This window comes from Idiotropiscis lumnitzeri, chromosome 1 (assembly GCF_059441095.1).
Source record: "Idiotropiscis lumnitzeri isolate Australia: NSW breed Sydney's pygmy pipehorse chromosome 1, RoL_Ilum_1.0, whole genome shotgun sequence".
Lineage (NCBI taxonomy): Eukaryota > Metazoa > Chordata > Actinopteri > Syngnathiformes > Syngnathidae > Idiotropiscis > Idiotropiscis lumnitzeri.
Window position 1 is genome coordinate 9,302,585 of NC_142391.1, and position 26,747 is coordinate 9,329,331.

Below are 26,747 nucleotides of genomic sequence, written 5' to 3' on the forward strand. Positions count from 1 at the left end.
ACACACATCCCCTAACCCGACCAATTCATAGAAACCCAACCTGAGGACAGGCCTTTGTTGGGCTAAATTGGTAATAGGAGAAGAATTTGTGCTAGAGGAATTCTAACCACAAGTTAAATATGTCCAAACGATACAACAGGGGAAGTATCTTTTTCAGGACCAATCTACTCTGTCTGCTCAATGAATGACATCGCACTTCAGGAACACATACAATCACTTTTTGGAGCTAGCGGTAGTGGTTTGTTTTATATTATAGGTGCCAGAATTGGAGGAAATATGGAATGTATGATTAGCACATGGCAGCACGGTGGCCGACTGGTTAGCACGATGGCCTCACAATGCAGAAGTCGTGGGTTGGATTCCGGCTCCGACCTTCTTATGTGGAGTTTGCATGTTCTCCCCGTGCCAGCGTGGGTTTCCTCCAGGTACTCCGGTTTCCTCCCACATTCCAAAAAACATGCATAGCAGGCTGATTGGACACTCTAAATTGCTCCTAGGTATGCGTGTGAGCGTGAATAGTTGTTTGTCTACGTGTGCCTTGCGATTGGCTGGCAACCAGTTCAGGGTGTACCCCGCCTACTGCCCAAAGACACCGGGGATAGGCTCCTGCCTGCCCGCAACCCTTGTGAGGAGAAACGGTACAGATAATGGATGGATGGATGATGAGCACAAATGCCCCACAGTCAAAACATTGACTTGCCACGAATGGTTATTTTTCTAGTGTGATTCTAGAAGTGTGGTACTAGTACCACAAGAAGTACTTGGGCTCACTCTTGTGGTACTTGAAAGAAACACTGCCCAGATACAGTTCAGTTGTATTTCACTTTTTAGTACGTAGTAGTAAGGTTTGAAGTCGAGAACGGATGCTCTCGATGTACCTAGCGATTGAATGACAACCAGTCTCGGGTGTACCGTGTCTACCGCCCCAAGTTGGCAAGAATCAGCTCATGTTCATTCATAACCTTGAACAGGTTATGCAAAAGTTAATTTATGGATTGATAAGTGGATGGAATGCTATTACGTTGCTTGTCCATTTTGTGGAATTTATTGATGCACTTTGCGCTTCCAATAATAATAATAATACCTTTGTTTTCTCTCCAGTGTGGCTGTGAGCCGCTCGCAGGACGTACCCCCATTTGGTCCACCAGTCCCCAAGGGCGTGACCTTCCCCAAGTCCTCCGTCTTCAGGGACTTCCTGTTGGCTAAAGTCATTAACGCGGAAAACGCAGCCCACAAGTCGGACAAGTTTGGCGCCATGGCGACGCGCACGCGACAGGAGTACTTGAGGGACTTGGCTGAGCGTCACGTGACCAACACTCCAGTAGAACCCACCGGGAAGTTTCCCTTCATTTCCCTGGCGCACAAGCGGCGGGAGAAAGTACGACCGTACAGTGGTGCGGAGCTTAGGAGCCTGGGCGCCATAACCTGGCAGGTGCACGCTGAAGACCAGGTGGCAGGTGCGGAGCGGGAATGCCTATTGGCCGTTTCAAACGACTTTGTAATCCTCCTGGATCAAGAAGCCAAAGCGGTTGTATTTAATTGTGCTACACGTGACGTGATTGGTTGGTCAACCGGAAGTCCTGCCTCCTTGAAGATCTTCTACGAGCGGGGTGATAGCGTGTCACTTCGTTCCATCAATAATAACACAGAAGACTTTGGAGAGGTGGTCAAGAGACTAGAGGTCAGTGGGGAACTGCTTCTGTTTGTGATCTCAACTTGTCACCAAACATTTTATTCTTTTCTTATGCGTGCTACCTTACAGTTGTAGGCGCTGTTTCTGTACCATACGGCTGTCGTTATCTATATATATATATATATATATATATATATATATATATATATAGATATAGATATATATATATATATATAGAGAGAGAGAGAGAGAGAGAGAGAGAGAGAGAGAGAGAGAGAGAGAGAGAGAGAGAGAGAGAGAGAGAGAGAGAGAGAGAGAGAGAGAGAGAGAGAGAGAGAGAGAGAGAGAGAGAGAGAGAGAGAGAGAGAGAGAGAGAGAGAGAGAGAGAGAGAGAGAGAGAGAGAGAGAGAGAGAGAGAGAGTGAGAGAGTGAGAGAGTGAGAGAGTGAGAGAGTGAGAGAGTGAGAGAGCATAAGTTCATATTTGAGTTAAGTTTTGTTTGTTTGTTTTTTTTTTGGTGGGCATTTATCCTACAACTTAGCTGTTGACCAAGGGCAGTCAGACCGCAGAGATGACTTTGCGTCGCAACGCCTTGGGCCAGCTGGGCTTTCACGTCAACTTTGAAGGCATCGTGGCTGAGGTGGAGCCGTACGGTTACGCCTGGCAGGCCGGGCTGAGGCAAGGTAGCAGACTGGTAGAGATCTGCAAGGTCGCCGTGGCGTCACTGTCGCATGAGCAGATGATCGACCTGCTCAGGACATCAGTCACCGTCAAAGTGGTCATTATTCCACCGCACGACGACTCGACACCGCGCAGGTAGAACAGACACACTGTAGACAATACCGATTTTTTTTTTTAAAATCAGTTGCTCTTTTAGCATAATATTTTCAGATAATTTGAGAATTATTTTAATATCCATGGTGTTGCTGTGCTATTCAGTTTTCCTTCTCATTTTGTTTCCACAGAGGCTGCTCAGAAATCTATCATATGCCCTTAGTGGACTACAAGAACCACAAGGAGGGAATGCCCTATGAGCTAAAATTCCCCTTCCGCCCGGCCACCAATAGCAACACCAAGTGGCCGAGAACATCCTCCAGCCCTCAAACGCGGCCCGCGGGCTCGGGCGGCACACTCATCAAAGCCCCTCCGCCGGACTTCAGCAACTCGGCTGCCATGCCGCGCAGTGTGTCCAGTGATGGGCGTCCTGTAGTTCCCAAAAGGTTGTCAATTAGCCCAATGAGATCAAATTTAAAGACCGCTGACCGCTGTGTGGCATTGTCTTGCTTCCTCGCAGGTATTCACCTGGAAATGAAAACTACGCCCTCGCCTGTTCAATTGTGATGGGCCGCACTCTTCACAACACAAACGCCACCTCTGGCCTCCCCTACACTGACAACATGAGTACCAACCACTGGAGGCAGAAGTCTATGCCTGAGGGGTAAGATGAATTCAAAATTTTGCGAATATGATCTGGACTATGGTTTGAAATTCAAAACCCACAGTCCGCATCCTGCGAAACACAGCAACACAAATTTTCAAAACCAGTTATTCATCATAAAAATGATAATAATCAAGACAATTATTACGGGTCCCACACAGAACATGAAGACTAGATTATTGATGTTGCACTTTTCTAAGAATGAAAAAAAAAAAACGAACTTTGGATGTTTCATTTTACATGCAATTAAATGTTCCTGTTTTCCAAAATATTTTTGGAAAATATCTGCCTCAAAACTACATCCTGGACTGATCTCCAGCCAATCGCAGGTTGCATAACATGCATGCACACTTGGATCCATATTTACGCCTACGAACAGTTTAATCTTCAGTGAACCTGACATGCATGTTAGGCCAGTGTCAATTCAACCCCCGAATCTCTGAACTGTGAGGCAGATATGTTCAACACCAGGTCATCGCGCGGCCCTGTGGGAAAACATTTTGAAATGTCAACATCTTTGTAGATTCCAGTGTGTTTTGAACAGAGTTAAAGTAAGCAAAGCCTCTACGCCGTAGTAAATGCCCGTGGCGCCTCTCTTCTAGGTTTAATAACAACAACTGCCAGTCCCCTGTGTCATCGGCGCGACTGTTGCCAGGTGACGGTGCGAGTGCCATCAAAATGGGCTCCAGCGCAGGAGCTGCTTGGTCCCGAAATGGAGAGAGTGAGATTGCATGTAGACAGGGGGAAAAAAAACACTCAAGGTACGATTGAGTCTCTTAATATGACAGTATTTCAATTAAAAGTGACTTGGTAAAAAATGACAAATTTCTTGTCTGCCGTGTTGCCGCTGGCAGAAACCTCCAAGGCGCTCGTTCCTCGACTTCCGCCTCCAGAGCAGAGTGGACATATTTCACCTAACAATAGCGCCAAGGTGAGCAGGGCGTGTCGACCTTTTCGATTTTGCTGAGTGTGAAATCACATGTAAAATACGGGACATCATGAAAGTCGGTGCACTTAAATCACTCATCAAAGCCACACTACTTGGATAACAGTATTGAGACTGGATGGGCTTTTAAATTCTTTGAAAAAAAAATATTATTTGACAAATTCAGTTTTTTTTGTATTATTATAACATATAAAGTTGAAATGATCAAGCTACAAATTTGTTTGTTTGCATTATTCTTGGAATCCAACGTTTGATAGAATTTTGTGAAGCTGACCTTGTGAACGCCTAAAAGTCGTCAATTTTTTGGGGGGTAAATTATCAACTCAAATTGAAATAGCAACACTATGTCTTTCATATTAATTTATGGTTAGTTTTCCTGTGAAATTATTGCTTGTGTTATACAATTGATAGGTCAAGGGGGAAAAAAATCGCATATTAAATCATATTGAGAGAGAAACAATTAATTATCTTTGGTCACTTTCTTTCACGGCAAATTACTGTTGGAATTGAATCAACTGTTTGCGCCAAGAAAATCACTGCTCTGAGTTCTACAACCTCTCTGTCGTGCATTGTGCACAGGTGGACGCGCCATATTCCTCCAGCCAGTCCAGCAGCAACACACTGTCGAGCGACGCCTCAAGCTCCGCCCACAGCGACGACAAGTGGTACGAGGTGGGCTCGCGTTCAGGAGTGCGCGGTGATCTAGAGCTCGGCGCCTGCCTCCAGGGCACGTCCACCGACAGCGGCATCGACGCCACGTCCTTCACCGCCACACAGAGCAGCACTGCCTCCTCCAACGCCGCCTTCAGGGCCGCGGACGGCGTCCCGTGGCAGGACGAGGCGGATGGGCAGGGAGGGGCCGATTCTTCGCCGCCCACTCCTGACTCCCTCGTTCCTGCTGGAAGAGGTGGTGAGATTCCGTTGAAGAGCCCGTCCGCCTTTCCTGATGGCGCTTCCTACTCCCTGAGTGACTCCGCCTCCCACTCCAGGTGTGTACGTGTGGTACTGTGTTATTTAGTCCTCAAATGTATTTCAGAATCAGTGGTGATACATTGTATATTTCAATACTGCTGCTTCATGCTTGCACTCAAGGGAAAATCATTTTAACCAGCTAGCAAAAATTAGCGTCGCCTGTAGTAACACATCCAGTCAGGTAATATAACAATACTCAAGGGCATATATTTGTTGTCATAATAACGTAAAATAAATTATATTAAATAAGTTTAACATTTCCTTCTTCCAAGATTTTTAATTTCATGTAATTCTATCTCCAAGTGTGCGCCACACTGCCCCCAAGAGGCGAAAGAGCACACAGCAGGAATTTATTTTTGTATCGTTTTTTTATCAATTTTATTTTCACGTCATATTGTATTTTACTTGCATTGTTTGTTCTTTTAAATTATATGTATAGTTGAGTTTTTGTAGTTCAATAAATGCAGACTTTTTAAATCAATGATATGTGAATAGTAAAAGTACTATAAAATCAGTTGATTTCTTTTACGATCTGTTATTATATTTTTCTACAACATAGTGATGTCTTTCTGAATTAAAATGATCTTTTGAGGCGGCTGAAATGGATTAGTGGTATTTCAGTTCTTTTCAACGGGAAAAATTGATTTGTTATACAAGTAGACTGAGTTACCAGCTTGGTCATGGAACGAATGAAATTTGTCAAGGTACCACAGTACATCCTGCATCATCCCCGGCGAAAAAGTCAGACGCTTTGCGGTTTGGGTTTTGAACAAAGGACATAAGTGTGTGTGCGTGTGCGTGCGTGCGTGTGCGTGTGTGTGTTTGCGTGCTCACTTGCGCTCTCCATCCCCCAGTATCCATGATAGAAAGGAAATGCTTGAAGTTGCTAAAAAAGCAGACTGTGAGCTCAGCACTGTTTCCCCCCCCTCCTCTTTTAAATCCCACTTCCTTTGAATCAACCAAAGCTCCCTTCCCTCGCTTCTTCACCCAGCCAGAAATAACTCGACGTGTACATTGGAGGCTTTGTTTTATAATATGTGCACGCACGTGCTCATGCACGCACGCACGCACGCACACGCACCGACACAACTTGAGGCTTGAAAGCTTCTGCAGATGATGGACTAGATGCAAGGACACTCTGTCCTGTTTTTTTATTCTGGCGGAATTAATCAGCATGCAACAAGAGAAACATTTTTATTCATTGAACTGTTTTCTCGAATTTGAATAAGCAACTCTAAAGCAAGGCGGGAGAATTTGGATAGGCATTTAATGCAAATTAAAGATCATACCAGCACTCCTAAAATAATGAAAAAAGTAATATTTTGTTGCCATAAATATCTCCTCTGCTAAAATCCACGACATCTTTAGTTAAACAGATCATTCAATTCTACCCCTGAAAGGGAACTATTCCTTTTTTTTTTATTATTGTGTTTTTGGAGAAAAAAAATGACACAAGCCAATATTTTAGGAAGGCGACCATATTTTGGATTTATGGTTGCTTTTCTGCTTCCATGTTTTGTGAGCAGAACATCGATCACTCTTTTTGGAACACAAAAGTGGAAAAAGCATTTGACGTATTTTCTGCCATCTAAAAATGTATGTGGATTATTCTATCCATGCATTTTGGATTCAGCTTATCCTCGTTAGGCTCACGGGGGAGCTGCAGCCTATCCCATTTGACTTCGGCTGAGGGGCTAATATTTATATCAGTCTTGAATTTTCCACATAATTAATGAAGGAATTGAAGAACTTCAACTCTGAATACATCAGCACTTTCTCTGTGCTTTCATCCACTTGCCTCTTGTACTGCAGTAGAGTTTAGTGAGCCTTTATTCATGGCACAATAGTGAAATTTGAATTTTTTTTTTTACAGCAGGAAGTAGATAGCTTTATCGCACAATAAGTCTGGATTTATTGCACGCTGCAGGTGCAAGTGCCCATTCCGGTTCAATGTCTAGTGGCACATAACAGACAAGGCTGTTTGCATTCATGGAATAAATGAAAGAACCCAGATTGCACATAAATATGGCAGTAAACCGTAATATTAAAACACTAAAAAACTGAGTATTTTTGATCAACAAGTCAGCCCTTTTCGACACTTTTGGATCTGTTAGATTGGTTTGATATAAATCATAAAATATGCAATTCTATCTTGGATTTTTTTTCTCTTTCTTTCAATGTATGTAGCCGTATGCGTATATCCCACTCATCCTTCTTTCGTCCCCAGCAGCACACTGAGTTCTGGCCCCTCCGGAAACCAGGAGGAGTCGGCAACCGACACCTCACCCACCTCCCAGAATTCCCCGGGGCCCAAAACCTTCTACCCGAGGCAGGGAGCCACCTCAAAGTTCTTAATCGGCTGGAAAAAACCCGGAGGAACCGTCAACTCTATCGACTTTGGCAGCACTCGGAAGTAAGTTTTCTGTCTGTGAATACTTTAAGATGCATCTGGTCCAAGTTGTCATTCAGGGCAGGGAGAGAGATGCATTCTACTGCTTTCCTGCTGTTTTACTTGATGTATGACTGAATATATAGGCTCACTTGTCAATGTCATGCTTCAAACACCAACCCCCACCCCTTTTTTTTAAAGTTTTTTTTTTTTAATCCGAGCAACACTGACACCATGTGGTATTGAATAAACCTCTTGACAGCTCGACATTTGAAAATGTTATGCATTTTATTTTCCAGCTTTGTTAATTCATATTTTTTTCAATGTCATGTCAGTTTTTTTTTTTCTTTTTTTTTTTTTTTTTTTATGAACTCATGTTGGTAAAAAGTTCATTTAAATAAATATTTAAATCAATTGCTTGGTCATTAAATTTTTATTTATCTTCGTTTTGATTTTTTTTTTTTTCAATTTTTTTACCTAAATGACACATTCAACAAAAAGGATTGTTTAATGTGTATTCCGGTCATCCATATCTGGTTGTTTTTTAATCAAAATTTGCTATATGACAATATCTATGAAGTAAATTAAATAAAATGTAATTAAAAATGTATGTCTTGTTTCAACCGATTCGTTTTGCTCATGTTTTATGTTATGCGCTAAATGTAGCTACAAATTTGATCCAAAATCAGTTTTGAGTTTCTTTTGCATGCAATTGACCTAGTAAATGTAGTTATAGTGCAGACAAGTTAACATACCCAGGCAGAATTTGTAAGATGTCTACCAAAACATAAGTGACCATGGCATATTTATTATTTTTTATGAGATTCAAATTAAATGGAATAGCGCAATCATAAAAAATGGTAGCAATGGTCATATTTTCCAAAATATTGCCAATATTTCACATATTTCTGCCAGGGTTTGTGAAGTTGTGTGTACAAATTTAGAAAAAAAAGCACCTGCTCATCACAAAAAAATACAACTGATTGAAAAATGGGATTTGAGTTGTGGAGGGAATTCCTTCAGTTTTTCTACAGTTGAATGGCTAAAATCATCCCTGTGATGGACATCATTATTGAGGAGAGAGGAGTTGTAGCTGCAGTGAAGTAAAGCTTTTTCTTTCCTCTTCTGTCCAGACGGCACCAAAGTGATGGTCTACTGGTCAGTCAACCGCAGCTCAGAGCCAATCTGCGGGGCTCGCAGTCGCCCCAGCGGCACACTGCTAAGTCCAGCCTGGAGGAAGATTTGAAGAAGCTCATCATGCTTGACAGCCCCCCGCCCACCACAACGGAAGAGAAGGTATCCCGGATGAACGCCAATATGTCATTGATATCAAGTTGAACTTTTCCAAGTTTCTCGGGGGTTCAAACAGGAAGCCTGTGATGAGACGACACCGGAGTGTCAATGTTTGCTATTTGCAAATACACTCCAACACCACACATGGGCAGTCTTTTTAAACAGTTGTATTCTAAAAGCCGTTGGAGCTCAAACAAAATGTGCTGGAAAAACGTGCCTCAAAAGTGATACAAAATTTGCTGTTCAAAAACGGAATCAAGCGTGACGTAGGCAGAGCTAATGAGTATTTTTATTTGCTTTTTTGTGTTTTTTGTGACACATTTTTTTAGTTGTGCTTTCAAGTTATATAAAGTTTCATTTTTCAAGGATTCCAAAAAAAAAAATAATAGTCAAACCAACACACATTTCCACATGATATGGCACGAAATTCCATACCTGAGATCCCAGGTTAGCCCAGTAAGATAAAAATAAATATGATAAAGAGATAAATGTGTTTAATGTGTGGATGTAGCTGAATTAAAATTCACGAGGCTTGAATTTTACATGATATTTGCAAGCTTGACATAAATAATAAGAGCACTCCAGAATAAAGTACTCAACGCGCAGGAATGAATAGGCATGAGGGCATGATAGTAGTTTTGAGTCGTTGAGATTTTGCATTTGAATAAATATTATGTTTTTAAAGCAACGAATAAGCATTTTTATTAATTATTTCATTAATCAATCAAAAATAATCATGATTATTTCTTCCGTACTCGCCCAGTCCTTCTTGATTACGCTTTTTAACGTGTACACCGCACAATGCACAATTCCAGAAATTCCGCTAAAAAGCCACTGGATTACGGTATTGCCCTCAAAACATCTTCCTATTGTGTCTGTCCTGTGTGAAAAATTGGTGAGAAGTTAACATTTTATTTTAACATTTGTAGTTACAAATTAGAACCTGGCACAAAATAATTAACTTGGCATTATTGGATAATTTTTCAGGATATTGTTGAAAGATGAAATTCTATTAAATATATTTTGTGGTATGGTACAGCTGTGCGTTTGTCGTATTCTGCCTCCTGGTGGCTAAGATGCACACAAGGAACAAGCTGCACAATGTGAATTGAAGGAAAACGTTTAATTTTTTAATATTCTCTTCAATTATTTTTTATGCATGTGTTTATAAAAAATCTCATTATACATCACTAATTCTGTCCTTTTAAAACACATTATCATTGTTAATATTTTGTTTGGGGCGGAGTAGTAAATGGCATTTCCATTCATTTCAGTAAGGAAAGTTGTATTAGTCACTATTCATGGCAGGTGTTTTTTGTATTGCTAAAGCAAATTATTCAGATTTTTAATTGTGTGGGTTTTTTTTTGTTTGTTTCTTTGTTTTTTTCTTCCTCCAAAGCCATTCCCTGCCCCAACGCCTACTCGACGTTCCCTCCAAAGGACCCTGTCAGATGAGAGCATCTACAGTGGGCAGAGAGGGTCCATCTCCAGCGACAAGCGCGACACCCCCACCGACCTTCTGTTCAGCTGCTCGACCGTGCCGCGCTCACCCACCGCTCGCAACGCAGCCAGCCGCCGAACATCGCACAAATCCCTGGGTATGCTTTGACTAATATCGTTAAGCGGCATTATAACAGTGCAGTGTGGTTTGACTTTGACTTTCGTCTTTTTCCAGGAAACCTCTCTGCACCGGACAGCACCGACATGGAGCAAGAGAGGGCCAAGCAGCAAGTGCAGGATCCCGCCCTCATGCCCCTCCCTGACACCAGGACAGATGGCCCGCTGGACTGGGCCCACTTGGTAGATGCCGCCAAGGCCTTTGAGGGTAGGCTCATTTTGAGAAATTTCAACTGTAGGTCCAGTGGCTCTAAAACTGGGATTCCCGAACACATATTACTCTTCTGCACCTTTGTTTTGGACACATTATTGTGATTCTGAAATTTTTACCGTTACAAATGGCACAATGCAGAAGCGCAATAGCGTGTTGCCACTTGCCACACAGCACAAAAAAGGCACGCTCACTTGCCGCCGTACTTACTGTCTCTTATTTGGTTGTTTTACATTTATTGCGTTTATTTTTTTACATGTATGACATTTTTTTTTTATTTCTCGACATGTTTTCATGGGATTTCATGGGAATAAATGGGAATTAACCAATTTTGGCTCATAATAGGGAACTCAAATCAAGAAAGGGAAAATACATTTGAACATAATTCTCACTGAAAACACTTTTTTTTCATGCAAGGACAGGTGAATCTGTGAAATTGCAACACCACTATGCATAAATTATTTTTTTTTATAATATAGACTTTGAGTGAGACGGGGCTCTTTTCATTTCTTTTGATTGTTGTTCATTTGCATTTTTTGGACCATTTTGAATCGGACTTTGTTGGCATTTTTGGAAGGGTGTGTGTATTTTGTTAATTTATTAAGTAATACTTGACCCCACATATGCCATCCATCCATTATCTGAGTCGCTTAACCTAAAAAAATTCAAAACTTGCTCACGTCTACTTACAAATTAATGCATTGAAATGTGCCCTTATGACAAAACTAAACTTTTATATTTAAGCTTGAAAGTGATTGTATTGATATATTCTCAAAATTCCCAATTTCCCATCGAAAATATGAAAAAAATCCCTGAATTTTCCCCCACTTTGCACCTGTGCTATTCTGTTCCGTCAGCATAGGTTAGCAATGTAATTAGGACCCCTGTTCTGATGTTGCTCATGCAATACCAATTACAACCAAACGAGGTCACTGTTCGACTTCTTTGCCTCCACTTCCTCGAAGATTGGCACTTCTACAAGTAATCTCTGTGTGTGCTTGGTCCTACAGAGCAGAGATTGGTCTATCTGGCAGCCCAGGAGGAGAACGCCGTGGCTGAGAGCCCAGCAGGTGTCAGCCCCCAGCAGGCTGAGCCTCAGGCGGCCCCGCTGAGACAGCCGTCACCTGGGTAAGAGCGATCGAGTCACCGGCCTGGAACCATTTGTGCTATCTACAGTTGTCCAGCTCTGTGCCTGCAGAGTTCATTCACACCAAAGACCACCTTTCCTCAAAGTGTCTTAATTACTCACTGACTGCAAGGTCCCACTTGAAAATAAACCGCTCATCCTAGACACAAAATACGGGAATTACTTTTGCTATGACAGGTTCATTGTTGGACTCTATTGCTTACGCGGACACTGAACAGGCTGCTAACCAAAACAGCAATTTCTTCCAAAGTTGTACTCTTTTGCTCCGATGAATTTAAGTATGGAGATATTAAATTGAGATTAAATCTTATATTCTAAGATTCTGTTTAATTCAATTAGTAACAGGAGAGAATCCAACTATAGGAATACATCCATCAGTACAATGGAGTTCAGTCAGTTGATTGGGATTGAAAAAAAGGTTTATTAAGGTCCCTTTTTAAAATATCCGTTTAAAGTGCTAGTGGAACACAAAGAATGATCATAAAAATGGTTTATCTAATTACAAACTCATTGAGCATTACCATTAAAATAAATAATTAGATTTTAAAAAATAATGCACTGGAAGTGCACATAGAATGCATGCAGCAGTTGAACATCGAATCCTTATTGTTGTTAAAGAAAACATAAAAAAGAAAGACATAGATTAACAGAGAATAATTTTATTACTATTATTTTTTACTCTGTAACTGTAAATATTTGAAGTCCATCAAGTTGCCTGAAGAAAAAAAACAATAAAATTCCCTTTAGTGGATGTCCAATTGTACTTTATTCTAGCATGATGGGGAAAAAAAATGTTCCCCCGGTTCAGATCCCCCCCCCCAACCCCTTCATAAAAAAGTGACCTCACCCCTAATAAACGGCCTATCCCTAATAGACAAGTTGTACTTTCTGCAGTTAAGTAAATAATCGCCACAGGCCACCAGGTGAGAAAATAACTCATTAAAGCTGTGCCGTAGAATCAGTAGACTGAAACCAGGGGAGGATTTTAGTGTCCTGGACTCTACTGTGCTGTGAAATAGCTGCGAAAACACTAGTACATGTGCCAAACTCTGTCTGAGTTAATGTTGTGTTCGTCTTTCTTTTTTTTTTTTTTTCACAGCGAGACACCAGCCTGTTTAATGGGGAAAGTCAACCAACTGGAGACAATGGTGAAGGCGTTACAGGAAGACCTGAAAAAAGTAAGTTGGACTGGCAACTTTTGCTGGACTGCACAATTGCACAATTAAACTGTCAATTTATTAGCAATGGCAATTTCGTTTTGAATGACTTGACTGTACAGTCATTTTATGATTTGTGTCATTCATGAGAAAAAAATGAGCTGTCATGCACTTTGTGAGGTTCTGCTACTAATTTTCATGATTGAATGACTGTCATCAACTAGTTTTCCTGCCATTTGGAAATTTGAATCTCAGATTCCAAAAAAACAATAAAACAATAAAAATTACATAAAATGTTGGTAATTGCCAATAAATGCCACAAGATGCCAGCAAAGCACATTTTTCTGTGTCAAGTCGACGACCTTAGGCAATGCATCCCTTCAGGTGAATTTTTCCGCATGTTCTCTTTCTTGCAGGAGAAGGATGCCAAGGCGTCCCTGCAAATTCAGATCCAGGGCTTGCGCGAAGACAACCAGCGCCTCCTGGAGGAGTCGTACAGCGCTTCGGCTAAGCTCAAGAAGTTCACCGAGTGGGTCTTCAACACCATCGATATGAACTGACGCTGACGACGCAGCCACAAGGGAGTTACGACCACTAAAACTCAGCTGTACGCGGGTCATATTTTGCCCTTCAAAGGAGGACCCACTCATGCTCTTAAAAACCGACGGACGCTTTCTCTTGGTGTTTACATCGTACCGGTGCCGACAACATCGGACATCATCCGATGCTTACAAATGACCGAGCACGCATGCGTGACCCCCCCCCCCCCACCTAAAGAATTGACCAATGGTGCTGACTTGTCCCTGCATGTCAGAGAACCAATTGAAACAACACACATGTGTGTGTGATGTGTGTGTGTGTGTGATAATAGTCTCCTATTATTGTAGCAGTGTGAGTAAACAAACAGACCGCCTTTGCACAGCACATACTGTAAACACTGTAAAGTCAGGCGTCTGTCCCGTGTAAAAGATTGTAACAAGCTGCAAGTGCACAGTTGCAGAGACGGTTTATCTTTTGTACAAAAAAAAAAAAATATGTGGCCAGATTGCGGTTGTCAAGTAAAAAAAAAGAAAAAGCTTTGACGGCTCATTTCGTCCACCTTCTTGTAAATATATGATTTATTTTTCTCACTTTCTCTCCCACATCCTCCTCACCGAGATATTTAAAGAGTATTTATGGATATGTTGATGTCACAGGTGAGAAAAGCAGCCATACGCAGGCGGGGATGCCTTCATGTATGCCACTCAATCACATGCATAGAAATTATAATAATATTTAATTTGGGGGGGGGGGGGAGTCAAGAAATATGTCTTTGTTTGTTTGTGCTGAACTTCCAGTGCCTCCAAATTGCCTGACTTGGTTGACTGTATGGTTGCGAATGAGAAGGGGTTCAATATTTGTGTGGGATGCTTAGCGAAGAAATTTCAGTAATAGTCGGTTAGACATGAATTGTGAGCATTCACTGGAAATTTACGCTAATTTCATATTAAAATATATTTAAAGGTACAGTACATCTCAGTGAATGCGATAATGATAAAAAAAAAGTTCATTTATTTCACTTGTTCAATTCAAAACGTGAAACGTAATCATTTTGTACAGAAGAGCATCGTATTATATATAAAAGAGACTCTGCAACTACAAATGTTTTGAAGCAAACAAAACGAACCACACGTTGTGATTTCTTTTTATTTGATTTTTTTTCCTCTGCAAAGGCATTTCCTTCATAAAAATTATGAGTAGTGTTTACACTTGTCAAGTCATGAGGGTAGGAAATAGAAACCCACATGATCATTTTTTGTGAAAAAATAAAAGCCACACAGTTGGTTCATTTCTTTTTTAATTTAGCTGCAAAAAAAAAAAAAGATATGTTAGAAATGTTACGACAGGGAAAACTGGTTTGTGGAAGCCAATTGCTCATAGCGATGGCGCCTTTTGATCCAACAATTTTGGCACTTCCGATCATTGTGACGCATATTATACAAGCGTCTTTTTGTCCTGCATGTCATTCAAAATCCCCCAATATGACTCGCTCACCCGGATGGACGGTAAAGTTAAACCTCGACAGCAGCCACTTGTCTAGTTAAGCAAGCATACATTTCTAAATCTGTTGAAGAGTTTGTAAATCTGTTAAGGATTGAATATATCCATGTTTTCGTAGTACACAAATTTAGGAACTTCCAACGAACTGTCAACGGTTAAAAAAAAAAAGAGAGAGAATAAAAATGCTCTTTGTGTGGTAATAGTGGGGACTTGGGTTGTAATATTTCATGGCTCGTAGCGTCTCTAAGCAAACTACGCGGATAGGTTTGTGCTAAAATTTGTTGAGCATATAATCATCTTTCTATTTTACCTGAAAGCCAACCATTTTTTTTTCTCGCTTCTTCTCTGGTGGAGAATTACAGACTTGGGGTCGGAGGCGTTGTTGTTGCCATCTAGTAGTGAACACTGTTATTACAATGTAAAACTACTCCGCCAGAGTAAATATTTTCGATATTTTTCACGCAGAGTGCGGGCCGCCAGTTGTCCATCACTGGTGTACAGTTTTATGAGTTTCACTTTTTCAATTGAACTACTGAAATAATAATAATAATTTGATATGATTTGTTTTTTCACTTTTGATGTTTTTGGGTGGTTTATGAACTCGGCAATAATATAGTACATTTATTTAACCCCATATTAAAAATGTCTCTACTCAGACAGCCGTGATATTTTTCAAAATGTCACCTCATTCCCATTCAATCCTATTAATCCCCATTGTAAATTTCCAGCAGTAAACTTGTGTAGCCAAAATATGCCGCGGAGTGTCAATTGAATCACCTTTCAGTGATTCAAATTAATGTAATGCATATTTTTTATTTATTTTATTTTTTTTAAACGGAAATTTTGCAGCAGAGTTCCGCCTTGTGTTGACAACATGTAAATTATTGCAATACATGGAACTGACCACGCATGTCGAGCGCCTCCGATGTGATCCTTCACCTGGTACTGTTCATTAATGGTCAAATATTGTGAAATTGCAACTGCTGGTGCTTTTCTGTTGTGATCCTATTGTAAAGCCCGACCCCCCCCCCCCCAAAAAAAAAGTCCACTCCATTTAAACCTTCTTAACTTTGCTACCCTGCAAGCGTGCAGCTCTGCCTCATCACAATTTTAAGATTGGTTATTCTTTCTTCTGTAGAGAAGGCAGTCGCCAGAATGAGTCAAACGCCCCTTCTTGAACCTTCATCCTCAACACGTGTGACGGCATGTGACTCTCTTTCCATTCACCTGTGATGTGTACAAAATGTTTATATCTATTAAAGATATTTTCTTCAATTATCATCTGTCTCACAGCAATGCCATTTATTTTTGGTTTGTGTTTGGCTTAAATTCTGCTTTAAACTCACTAGCCACAGTATTAGGTGAACTTGAGTCTGAGAGTATTCATCCATCGCAAACTGTATGAGACCGGATCACAACCCGTTTTTGGGATGACGATTGATTGCTTGATCAAGTGTACCTAATGTTGTGGCCTATTAGGTCGAACTCATGCGGTTGTCCCTAATAGCAAGAAAACAGGCAAGTAGTGTGAGGGCCATTTTAGGAGTCTAAAAGAATAAATTGCAAGCTGTCAATAATCCGCCCGCCAACGGCCTTTGGCTGTTTTATTGAAATTACCTGCTGCTTTCCCACTCAGGCATCATGAATCAACTTCAGATAGATGAGCCTGGATGGGACAGATTGATGGATGAGAAAAACCTAAGAGGTGTCGACTATTGACGTTGAATACATTTAGATTGGAGTAATGACACTTTCCCAAGCTCTGGCTCCACCAGCGGAATGTCTAAGTCGCTTGGATCACTTTGAACAGAGCAATAAAATTGGTAACACATATCCAGCGAAATCTACAAATAACCATTTTGAACCATGGAATTCTTGCCTCATATTGAGCTGTCACTAAATCCCTCTCACCAAGTCCAATTAACCTCAACCTTCTCTCAGCATTTCAGATCTATATCAATTTTTTTTTTTAAAATGGGGCGATATAATTTAATCAGGTGGTGGCAATTTTATTAAGCCAGAAATGTAAAGAGTTTGACGACCAGCTGGGGGCGCTGTTGTTCACCACAAATTCCTTTTGCACCAAACAGGTCTTCAAGCACAAAATATCCACCAGATTGGATTTCCAACAGTCACTTTGATTGACATGAAATTGCTCATTAAAAATAAAGGGGAAGAATCACCGGAATCTCTTCATGTCTACATTTCATTTCAAAAGAATCAGGCATTTACACTGTAGTGAAGGAATATTATTTATTTTATTTAATTCTTCATGATGCCTGAAGGACTTTGTGGCAAAAAAAAAGTCCTTCACATGAGAGCTTTTATTTGGACTTTTAGTCCACCATTCTTTGTATATTTTCAGGACGAAAGTGGTGAGACACATTTAGAGGATTTTTTTTAAACAAACGACTCCTCTCTGATGGCCTTTTTGCACAAGATTTTCAGTATTTGGTCTAAATTTCTCACAATTGTCATTTTTTTTCTGTTGGTTGATTGGCCCATTATCATATTTGTGCACCCACTTAAGTTACCAAATATGTTTCTCTGCATGATTAAGGATGAAACCCCTTGGTGCATGAAATGATTAAATGTTAAACCAGCAGAGTTCCGCCTTCTTCTTGCGATATATATTTCACAGCGTCATGACACTCTGTGTCGGTGAACGGGATTTTTAATAATTTAGCTGTCATGCAGATTATAGCATCTTTGGCCCCGTTAAAGCAGATTGAAATATTCCAGCCTGTCACCGTGACTATATGGGACACCCACATATGCTGTCAACGTTGTACAAACTAAAAACATTCTAGATATTGATAGTGAGCATGAGAAATGGCGGGCCACCCTGTTACAAATAGTCACAGCAAAAAAAAAAAAAAAAATTATGCACACCATGCCAAAACGTTCTTGATCTTACTCAGAATTTTTTAAAGGGCACACATAATGGAAAAACTGACTTTTTAACTGTTTGTATTCACATAAATGGGTCTCTCGAGTTCCTGCCCACAAATCAAGTGTGAAATTACACAACCAACTCAGTCAATTTTATGTGAGCTGCCTCTTTCTGCAAAATGAGCCGTGGAGATATTTCAAAGGGGACATATTAAGGTAATTGACTTTTTATTGTTTGTTTGTACATCTAGTTGGGGCTTATCAAACAAGCAAGTCGACCTCCCATCCAAGGATTTGAAAGTTGGGCCGGATTAAGATCCAAAACCACTTCCAAGCTATATGCCTACTCTTTTTTTTTTTTTGCATTTGATTGTACGGGATGATCCATTATTGTAAAGTATCGGATACAAGGCTGCCAAGATCAGCCACTGATACTTTAGGCAAAAAATAAAATAATAAAATCAGATATCAAGTAAAAACTTCTCTGCAGTAGTTGGTGCAATAATGCGGCAGATTGACTTAAAGTCTTTGTTCACAATTGTTTGTTATACTGTGTTCACCCTTCAGTTTTGTAGCTGTCAAAGAAAAAAAAAGCAATTTTTGTGTTTGTTTTTGCTGTTCTGCACCCCCCAAAAAAATATTAATCGCACAATTTTTACATTTTCCTCCATCTGCATTTTTCGACCGATTCAAATATTCCAAATTTCACATCCTCAGAATTCTTACTTTTCACCCACAATTCGACATTTTCCTGGGAAAAAAAGAAAATAATGACTAATTTCACTACTACTTCAAACTGTTCGGTTTAATCAGGACATCTTCTGACATTTCCAAAATGGCATCGTTCTTCATTATTTTCACGTTTTCCAACAACCAAATCACCATATCAAATGTAACCAATTTACACCATCTCTCAATAAGTCAATTTCAAAACATACAAAATGAATTAACATTGTTAACATTGGTTTAAAGCAAAAAGACCTAAAAAAAATTGATGAATGTATCAAATTTTATATATCAAATAAATCACAGGTATCGGCAATGGATATCTGCATTTCCAAAGAGCAATACTCTTTACGGTATCGTTCTGAAAAAAAAAGGAGTATTCCAAATCCCTAATCAATATAAAAAGATGAAATATACAACATTCCAGAACCAACATGACAAAAACATGAAAAACAAACATTTAAAAAGAATACATAATATATAAAATGTCTTAATGTACAGATCGCTACATACGTGTTTTGCTAGTCAAAAGTTTTGCTCCAACCAACCAATCAGAAGCTCCAAAGATGCTGACGTCATCATTGACTCAGGCCTTGTGTGAACGGATTTGGAATCTGCTCGGTTAAAGAAATAGACCCATTGCTCATACGGGTTATGTTGAATCCGCTATCGCTGCTGATTCTGAAGGCCCTCGCCAGATTACATCGACATTGCAACACTTACAAGCTCAATTCTGATTGGATGACAAAAAAATCTAAACACTCAAATACTCGGAGCAGTGCAGCTATGCGACATTGGACAAAATAAATAGCCTGCTGGGAATAAATTCCATCCCATGCATTAGCACAGCTTCCCTTGCATGAGAATGTCATGAATTACAGGGAGAGGTAATTGTTGAGAAAAAAAAAAATCCACCCTTGCCATTTAAGCTTGAATGACTCCATGTCGACGGAAGTGACATGTAAACACGCATCCTCAAGCTACAAGTTTTTTATTATTACATAATGCAGTGATTTATAGAGATGAGGTATAAAAATAACTCCTAGCCTACTTAGGAGAATAAGCGGGCTAAGCTTTCACTCGGCGGCAATACAGCATTCACAACTTAGCTTCCGCTGCTCATGAAATGCTTCTTATTTTATACTGCACGTACACACACACACACACACACACACATTTTTCTCTGTACATTCGCTCTTAATTCCTTCATTCCTCCACTCTTCCCAACTTGATCTGCCTCTCTCTCTCTCTCTCTCTCTCGCTCCTCTCTCCTCTCTCTTTCTCCCTCACCCTCAAGCAGGCAGAGGGAGAGGAGAGGACGACGTGTGGATCTCCTCAACTAAACCACCGGAGTGAAGAGGAGGAGGAGGAGGAATACACTGCAGCGAGCGAGCCTGCTCCTCTCTCTCGCTCTCTCTCTCTCTCTCGCTCTCTCTGGCTCTCTGTGCCTCTCTCTCTCTCTCCTTCTTCTTCTTCATCCCCTCTTCTTCTCATCTTTGCCAATGACACCATGAACCCGCCTGCCGCTTGTTGCTAAGGAAGGAGCCAAGCCGGCGGAAGGGAGCGCAGTGGACAGGACCGGCAGCTCTTTCTTTCTAAGGTAATGGAGGCTTCACTCGTGGCAGCTGGCAGGTGTCGTCCATGTGGCACACACACGCACGCGCACACCCCCACACACGCACACACACACAACACGAGGATGACTTCCAGTGGTCATGGTATGTGATTTGTTGGCTGCGTGATTTGATGTTGTTTCACGACAGTTGACATCCCGTGCCGACCGTCCGCGGCCATTCATTTGCATGCTGAGGCAGTTTTATGAGGTGAGGAAGTTGTTGCTTGTCCCCGGAGAACTATTGTTGCATCACAGTTCAGGTTAGCTTTGTATTTTACGGTGTCGTGGTATGCAAGTGTCCGGAGGTTCGGGGAGCATGTTGATGGGTCACCCAGAGGACAGCAAACTTTCGAAATTGGAAATTGTCCAGAGGTGTGAATATGATACAGTCCGCCTCTTTCGCGATATTAGCGAGGATAGCCTCCAGCTCACTTCCAATGAGGACAAGCTTGATAGAAAATGGATGGATGGCATTTTTTCTTTAATTTTCGCAAGATGTTTTCTGGAATTTCAGCTGCCAGTTCCTGTGAACTGACGTCTAACCACCGTTGAAAAGACATTTTTCTCTAACACGCTGAAATGAAAAATGTTTTCTTCAATTTCTAATCCCAGGAGAGCTATTGTCCCACCACAATAAGAACTTTTTTTTTTCTCAATTTGGTTTCAAAACCGATAAAGTTAGTTTAAAAAACCCTGCTTATTCCCCCTTGATAAGTTTTGCTCTTTGAAATTTTAAATATAATTTAGCTTTTAGCACAAAATATTTTGGGGGGAAAATTGAAGCTGTTCTTTTATAACCAAATTTTTGTTTTCGTTATTTTTGTCAAACTGCTCTCTAGAATTACAGCTTCCTATTCCCAGGGAACCTACTGGTATGCTATTGTTTACTTAAAAGTAGGTGTCTTGCAATCCAAATGGCTGCCTTCGAAGCAACGAAAGATTAGCTGTCTGCGCCAAGAGCACATAGTGTCAGCCAATGGGGGCCAGCGTTGCATCCATTCACCACTACTGGAGCACGAAGAGTGCAGAGGATGATTTTTTCCGTATTCACTTAGAGCAGTGCTTCTCAATTATTTTCTGTTATGCCCCCAAGAAGAAGAAACTATTTCGCGCCCCCATGACTGTCATTTGTCTTTAAAATTGTTAGAATTATACCTCTGCATTGTCGCCGAAAAAACATTAAAAAACACACAAAGAAGTAGAATTCTGCCAAATGTGAGCGCCACTGCCACCTACATCAAGGTTGTGCAATTACACTTTGGATGGTAAAAAAGAAAAGGCATGTTCCTTGGGGTCAAGCCTTTAACCCCTGAAATTCTCATATGAGGTGAGTCAGAAAGAATTCAGGACAGGTCGCAAAAGATATTTTTCAAATCCAAGCAACAAACTAAACATTTTTCAAAGATACCCATCTACAGTCTAAAGCACTTTCCCAGCTTTTGCTGCTGCGCCTTAATTCCGAAGTATTCTTCTGAGGTCCTCCACAGCCTTCCCGGCCGTTTTCATGTGATTCGCATCTTCAAAACGTGTCCCCCAATGTCAGCACAGCAACAGCTATTCTCGGGCAGGAACTGTCAGATGCTTAGAGCCTTGGCCTGTGTTCTTTGTGAAGCAGTCACAAGTTATCTGACCACAACTCTCACCTCTTTTTGCACAAACACAAGATATTTTTTTGTAGATGTCCTAGTTTATTGTCTTGCCCATATTGAAGAGGAACTTATGGAGTCCTGGAACATTTCTGACACTTACATTTTCAGCACCACCCTTTCTTTTTTGTAATGTATGGCTTACTAATGGTACCTTCTGCAGCCAACAAATAAATTAAACCAAAATGTAATTCTTCTCCAAAATCAGCAGTGTATCTCTCAACTTGTTCAAATCAAAATTGTGACATTCATTTTCTCAGTCAGCCATTAAACCCCTTGACGGGATATGAATAATATTACAAGAAATTGATTCCCTGTAAAACAAAAAAAAAAAATCCCCACCCTTGGGAAGTTTCCTCACATTTGCAAGAACACAGCTAAGAGAAGAAGCAAATGGCCAGCATGAAGCCTAGAGAGGTTTCATGTATATGTTGACTTTTTCTTGGGATTTTACACATTTTTGTGATGCTATCAGAGAACAGTTGAAGTGATAGCAAACGAAGGAAATGTGATAATAACCACACAAATGAAAATAATTCTGCTTGAATATATCCTTTTTTTTCTGTCACTGGACCGCTTTTTATTATATTACTTCAAGAGGCAAACACGAGGAAACGTGTATAGGGCATGTAATCCAACCCCCTCACCTCTGTCTACGCAGGCCGATTAAAGGACTAACAAAGGCCTTAACCCATTTAATACACACAGGAGCCCTCCGTGGCAAAGTATGTGTGAGGCAGGGTTATGAAAATCCTTTGTGGAGCGGAATTAATTCAACATGGAGCGTTGGAGAGAGAGCGAGCGAAAGGAGGGAGGGCGTTTGCGAGGGGAGACAGCCTGGAGAAAGTGATGGCGAGGTTGTAAATAAATCTCTTAACAGACGCTCTCTAAGCGCTCGGTGGGCGAGTGGGTGGGGAGAGGGCTTTAATGCGGGAGATCAGAGGTACGCATCAACACTTTCTAATAACAGCTTAGGTGGAAACTTAATAACATTTCACTGTTGTCGTTTACTGGAAAGAAGAAAAGACAGCTGAGTTGCTAAGGAGATACACAGGAAGAAGAAAATGGATCGGAATTGCTGTTCTTGCTGCTCTTATTGTTTGTGGTGTACTCGAGATGAGCAACGTAGGGCACTAAACGCATCATCAAGTCTCCGCATTCGTGAGTCTCCGCCCCTAACCAAATGTCTGTCGTAGTACCAACATTGCCCTGTGGGAGGCAGGGTGGAGGAGAATAAAGAGTAGAAGGAAGAGAAGTAGAACCGGAAGACAATCGGCGAACTGTTTCGTTTATCTGGTAACAACAAACCTCCTATCATATCATATAAAACAGCGTCAATAGTTTTAGGACTAATATTACTAGATGCAGAGAAAAAACAGCGATAAACACAAAATGTAAAAACGTGATTAAAATTCTTGAGTGAGAAAGGAACAGAAAGCAAGCTGGCAACAACAGAATGCGAGCAAACTGTTTAGTAAAAGTGGTGGTGGATTTAAAAAAAAAAGTTTTGTCCTTTCCGATGGTCGAATGGAAACACCTTTACCTCATTGGTCTAATGATATTTTTGATAAAGGCTAAGAAAGGTGGTATAAAAGTTAGGACCCCGATTCCCAAAGTCTGGTGCAAGGGCACCCTCTGGTGCACGGATGTCAAACTCAAGGTCCGGGGGCCAGATCCGACCCGTCACATCATTTTATGTGGCCCGCGAAGGCAAATCATGTTTCTTGCTAAAATACTAAAATTGCAAATTGTCATAAATTTCTAAAAGGTTAAAATATTGCAAGCATTTTTTCTTTGTTACCAATCACACTTTTAAAATGAATTGAATGGTGGTTAAACAAACAACCCTTTCCTGGATTATGATTTTAAAAGCTAGTTATCCATCAGTTTTTGTGTATATAATAATAATAATAAGATGATGATTTATATGGTTCGACTGTCGTAATGACCCACCGAGCAAAACCAAAACTATGATGTGGCCCGTGAGAAAAATCATGTTGACACCCCTGCTCTAGTGGTATGAAAAAGAATTACTACCCAAGTTTCTTTTTATTTAATTTTGTATAATGCCTCTGCATTTAATCATTTGCAGGTGTTTGTTTTTCAACTTTTTAATTTTTTTTATATACCTTCCAATTAGGTTCAGGGGTCCTCAACCCTGTTCCTCGAGGGCCGCTCTCCTCCCTTTTTTCCATCTCTCCCTGCCATAAAACACCTGACCCAGATGATCAGATCATCAGCAAGGTCTGCAGAAGATGGATAACCATCTTGATCATTTGAATCAGGTGTGTTGTAGTAGGGAGAGATGGAAAACAGGCAGGACAGCAGCCCGCAAAGAACAGATTGAAGACTTTAGGTTAATTGAATCATGCAGTTTGTACAGTTTTTTTCTTTTCATTTATTTAAGCACATCGTTATGTTCAAAATGTGCCTTATGTTGCAGTGGCTTACAAACACATTACATTTAATATTACAAAACTTCTGCCTTTTTTTTAATGAATACTTTAGGCTAGGGTTGGGCAAACCTTTTGATTAGTGGGCCACAATGGGTTTTAAAATTGACAGAGGGGGCGGACCAGGAGCAGATGGATGGAGTGTTTTGGTATCCTCACCACATAGGAGAAAAGAAATACATTTAATTTTAAATGAAAATGAACAAAAGCATTACAACAAAATGTCTGTCTTTGACACGGCACAGTATTTAGAAAATAAAACATGAACAAGGTTTATTAATTTAATTTTTTTCAAGTTCGGCGGGCCGGATTAAAACGTTTAATGGGCCGCATGTGGCCCCCGGGCCGTAGTATGCCCACACCTGCTTTAGGCCTACTACACTACTGTATTTTATTGTTGGTCATGATGGTGGAACTAAAGAGCTAATCATCGTTTTAGGTCCTACTGGATGACCAAAGTTTGAGAATCACTTAGTTTGTAGAGTTGACATTCCAAAAAGGTCCTATCAGATCGAGATCTTGGAAAAACTTTTCAAGCTGTTTACTTGTCACTCCCAGTTGAACTGAACTGTCTCGCAATATAATCGTCCTACATTGTAGGCGCTCAACTGGAAATTGAGATGTCAGTACACTTCAAAACATGCGTCAATATGTTATGATCTGTGTTTTTGTTTGGCCTTGGTCTTTTCGTACTTTTCTTTTCTTTCTATTTTTTTATAGATTACGTTGTGATGCGATTCTTGTGTCTTATTGTCTCCACCTGGTCTCGTTATCTCTGCTGCACCTGTGTCAGCCAATCAGCTGCTGTCATTCATGTGTTCTGCCCACCTGTTTGTCATTATATTGATTTTATTTAGTCCTCCCAGTTCTGTGACTCCGTTCTGGGTTGTTGTCGTAAAGTGTCGCAGTACTTGGTGAGTGTGTCCTGCCTGTGCGCTACTGCTGGTTTCTTGTTTTTTGTGTGCGTTTGTTTCTTTGCCTTAACTTCATTAATAAATATTTTAATTTGTACTGTCACTGTAAACACAAAACTGTAGTTTAAGTCGGACCGACTTTAAATTCTACATCATTTATCGCAGCAATAACGCAAGCAAGTTGTTTGCTCCGAAAATAATTTGCCGAGTTTTTATAACTTTAATTTAGGGAACAATACAATGGGCAATTGTACTGGAAAACTATTTTATTTATTTATTTATTTTATTGTGGAATGTGGTAAAGCCAATTTTCACAACAGGAAAAAAATGTGATTCCTTAACTTAAAATTTTAACCAAATTTGGCGAAATTTTCAGTTAAGCCGTTTTTTTTTTGTTTGTGTGTAACCATAACATATTTTTTTCATCACCGCCTTAGATTGTGCTTTTTATGACGTTCAACAGCCAAATTCGCAGTATGTCATGGTGATGTACTGCAAATCAAAAAAGTAGTCCACTTGAATTGTTAGTTTTACTGTATGATTTCTTAAAATCTCATGGCTTCCTGTTTCAAAAAAAAATTCACCCAGCTAGCCTTTGCTTTATGAATGTCTTGACTGACTTGAGCCCAAGACACTAATTATAAACCATCTTTAGTACCATCATCAAATAATAAAAGCAGAATGTTAGATTTGTGCTGCTGTTCAAGTGGCGTGTCTATTTTGTCTGACAGGTCAGAGTGAAGATGGCGGAGGGCTCCAAAGATCGGTTTGGCGTGGGTCTGACGGATCCAGATGAGGACTCCCCAAACATGATCGTCTACAGAAAGGCAAGTTTCGACTCGGATGTTGGTGGGGGAGGGGCGGCGTGGGTTGTCGACTGGGAGGCGATGACTCGCGAATTGTGACGGCTCACTGGTCCGTATCAGTTTGCATCTTCACGGCACAATCTCTCATGTTCATACAAGTCTCCTCAGGATTAAAAGCATCTCTGTCACAAGTCGGACGGTTTTCACATCGAGTGTTAAAGGCAGGGCGGCGGTCAAGTGAGAGGTTATGTCGATTGTTGTCGATTGGCACCGAGAGTGAGCGATGGTGGCGTTAGATGCGGCAGACGCAAAGACTTTCTGCATATTGTGGCTGTAATGAAGAGGTTGGTAACCTAAGGCATGCGGTTCTTGCATAGCAGCGAGTTCTGTGAGACCACCATCTTTTTTTTATGGAAAATGCATATTGAAGGTTTTTTTTTAAGCATTTTTACTTTACAAAATAGAATTTTCGATAGTCAAAATTGTCAAGTGATTTTTGGCTAGCTGTTCAGCAGTTTTGTGCCGTCCTTGAACCGTTATTTTTATCCACGTGAGCCCTTTGCAGTGGGTGGGGAAAATTATGGCATTGCGGCATTTCAGAAACTCCACGAACAACTCCAGAAATTGGTGGCATTTTCACTGAATACCATCTTAGTTTTTTAAGGCTGATTTTATTGTGACCCGTGCATAGGATGAGAAGTTAGTTTCTTTTATGATTTTTGTGTAGCCCTCGGTGTCAAGTCTTTTTCATTTTGTATTTCTTTCACACATGAGCCTCAAGCCTGCAATCATCTCTCATATGTGGGTCACTTTGTGCACTTATTGTCTCCTCCCCTATTGTCAATATCCCCGC

General features: G+C 40.6%; 2 protein-coding genes across 6 annotated transcripts in view; both read left to right on the forward strand.

Moving 5' to 3' along the window:
* LOC148343096 (signal-induced proliferation-associated 1-like protein 1) overlaps positions 1-16,123 on the forward strand; it is a 30,443-nt gene extending 14,320 nt beyond the window's left edge. Inside the window, 15 exon segments of the mRNA XM_088315323.1 lie at positions 1,102-1,681; positions 2,174-2,448; positions 2,598-2,852; positions 2,927-3,070; positions 3,673-3,817; positions 3,819-3,831; positions 3,925-4,001; positions 4,596-5,005; positions 7,219-7,401; positions 8,511-8,673; positions 10,070-10,268; positions 10,346-10,495; positions 11,509-11,626; positions 12,745-12,823; positions 13,219-16,123. Coding sequence (XP_088171449.1) covers positions 1,102-1,681; positions 2,174-2,448; positions 2,598-2,852; positions 2,927-3,070; positions 3,673-3,817; positions 3,819-3,831; positions 3,925-4,001; positions 4,596-5,005; positions 7,219-7,401; positions 8,511-8,673; positions 10,070-10,268; positions 10,346-10,495; positions 11,509-11,626; positions 12,745-12,823; positions 13,219-13,362 — 2,935 coding nt within the window. The 3' untranslated portion in view covers positions 13,363-16,123.
* A 3,453-nt stretch (positions 16,124-19,576) lies between these two features.
* The window catches only part of LOC148343097 (regulator of G protein signaling 6-like), a 40,798-nt gene continuing 33,627 nt past the window's right edge, over positions 19,577-26,747 (forward strand). For 4 of the 5 annotated variants that reach the window (XR_015846507.1, XM_088315336.1, XM_088315351.1 and 1 more), the window contains exons 1-2: positions 24,980-25,088; positions 25,820-25,915. Coding sequence is in view for 4 of the 5 variants with exons in the window: in XM_088315336.1 (XP_088171462.1) it covers positions 25,832-25,915 (84 nt within the window). In the remaining variant the exon portion in view is untranslated. Of the gene's footprint in view, positions 20,061-24,979; positions 25,089-25,819; positions 25,916-26,747 lie in introns of those variants that run through there. The other variant, XM_088315343.1, reaches the window with a different exon arrangement.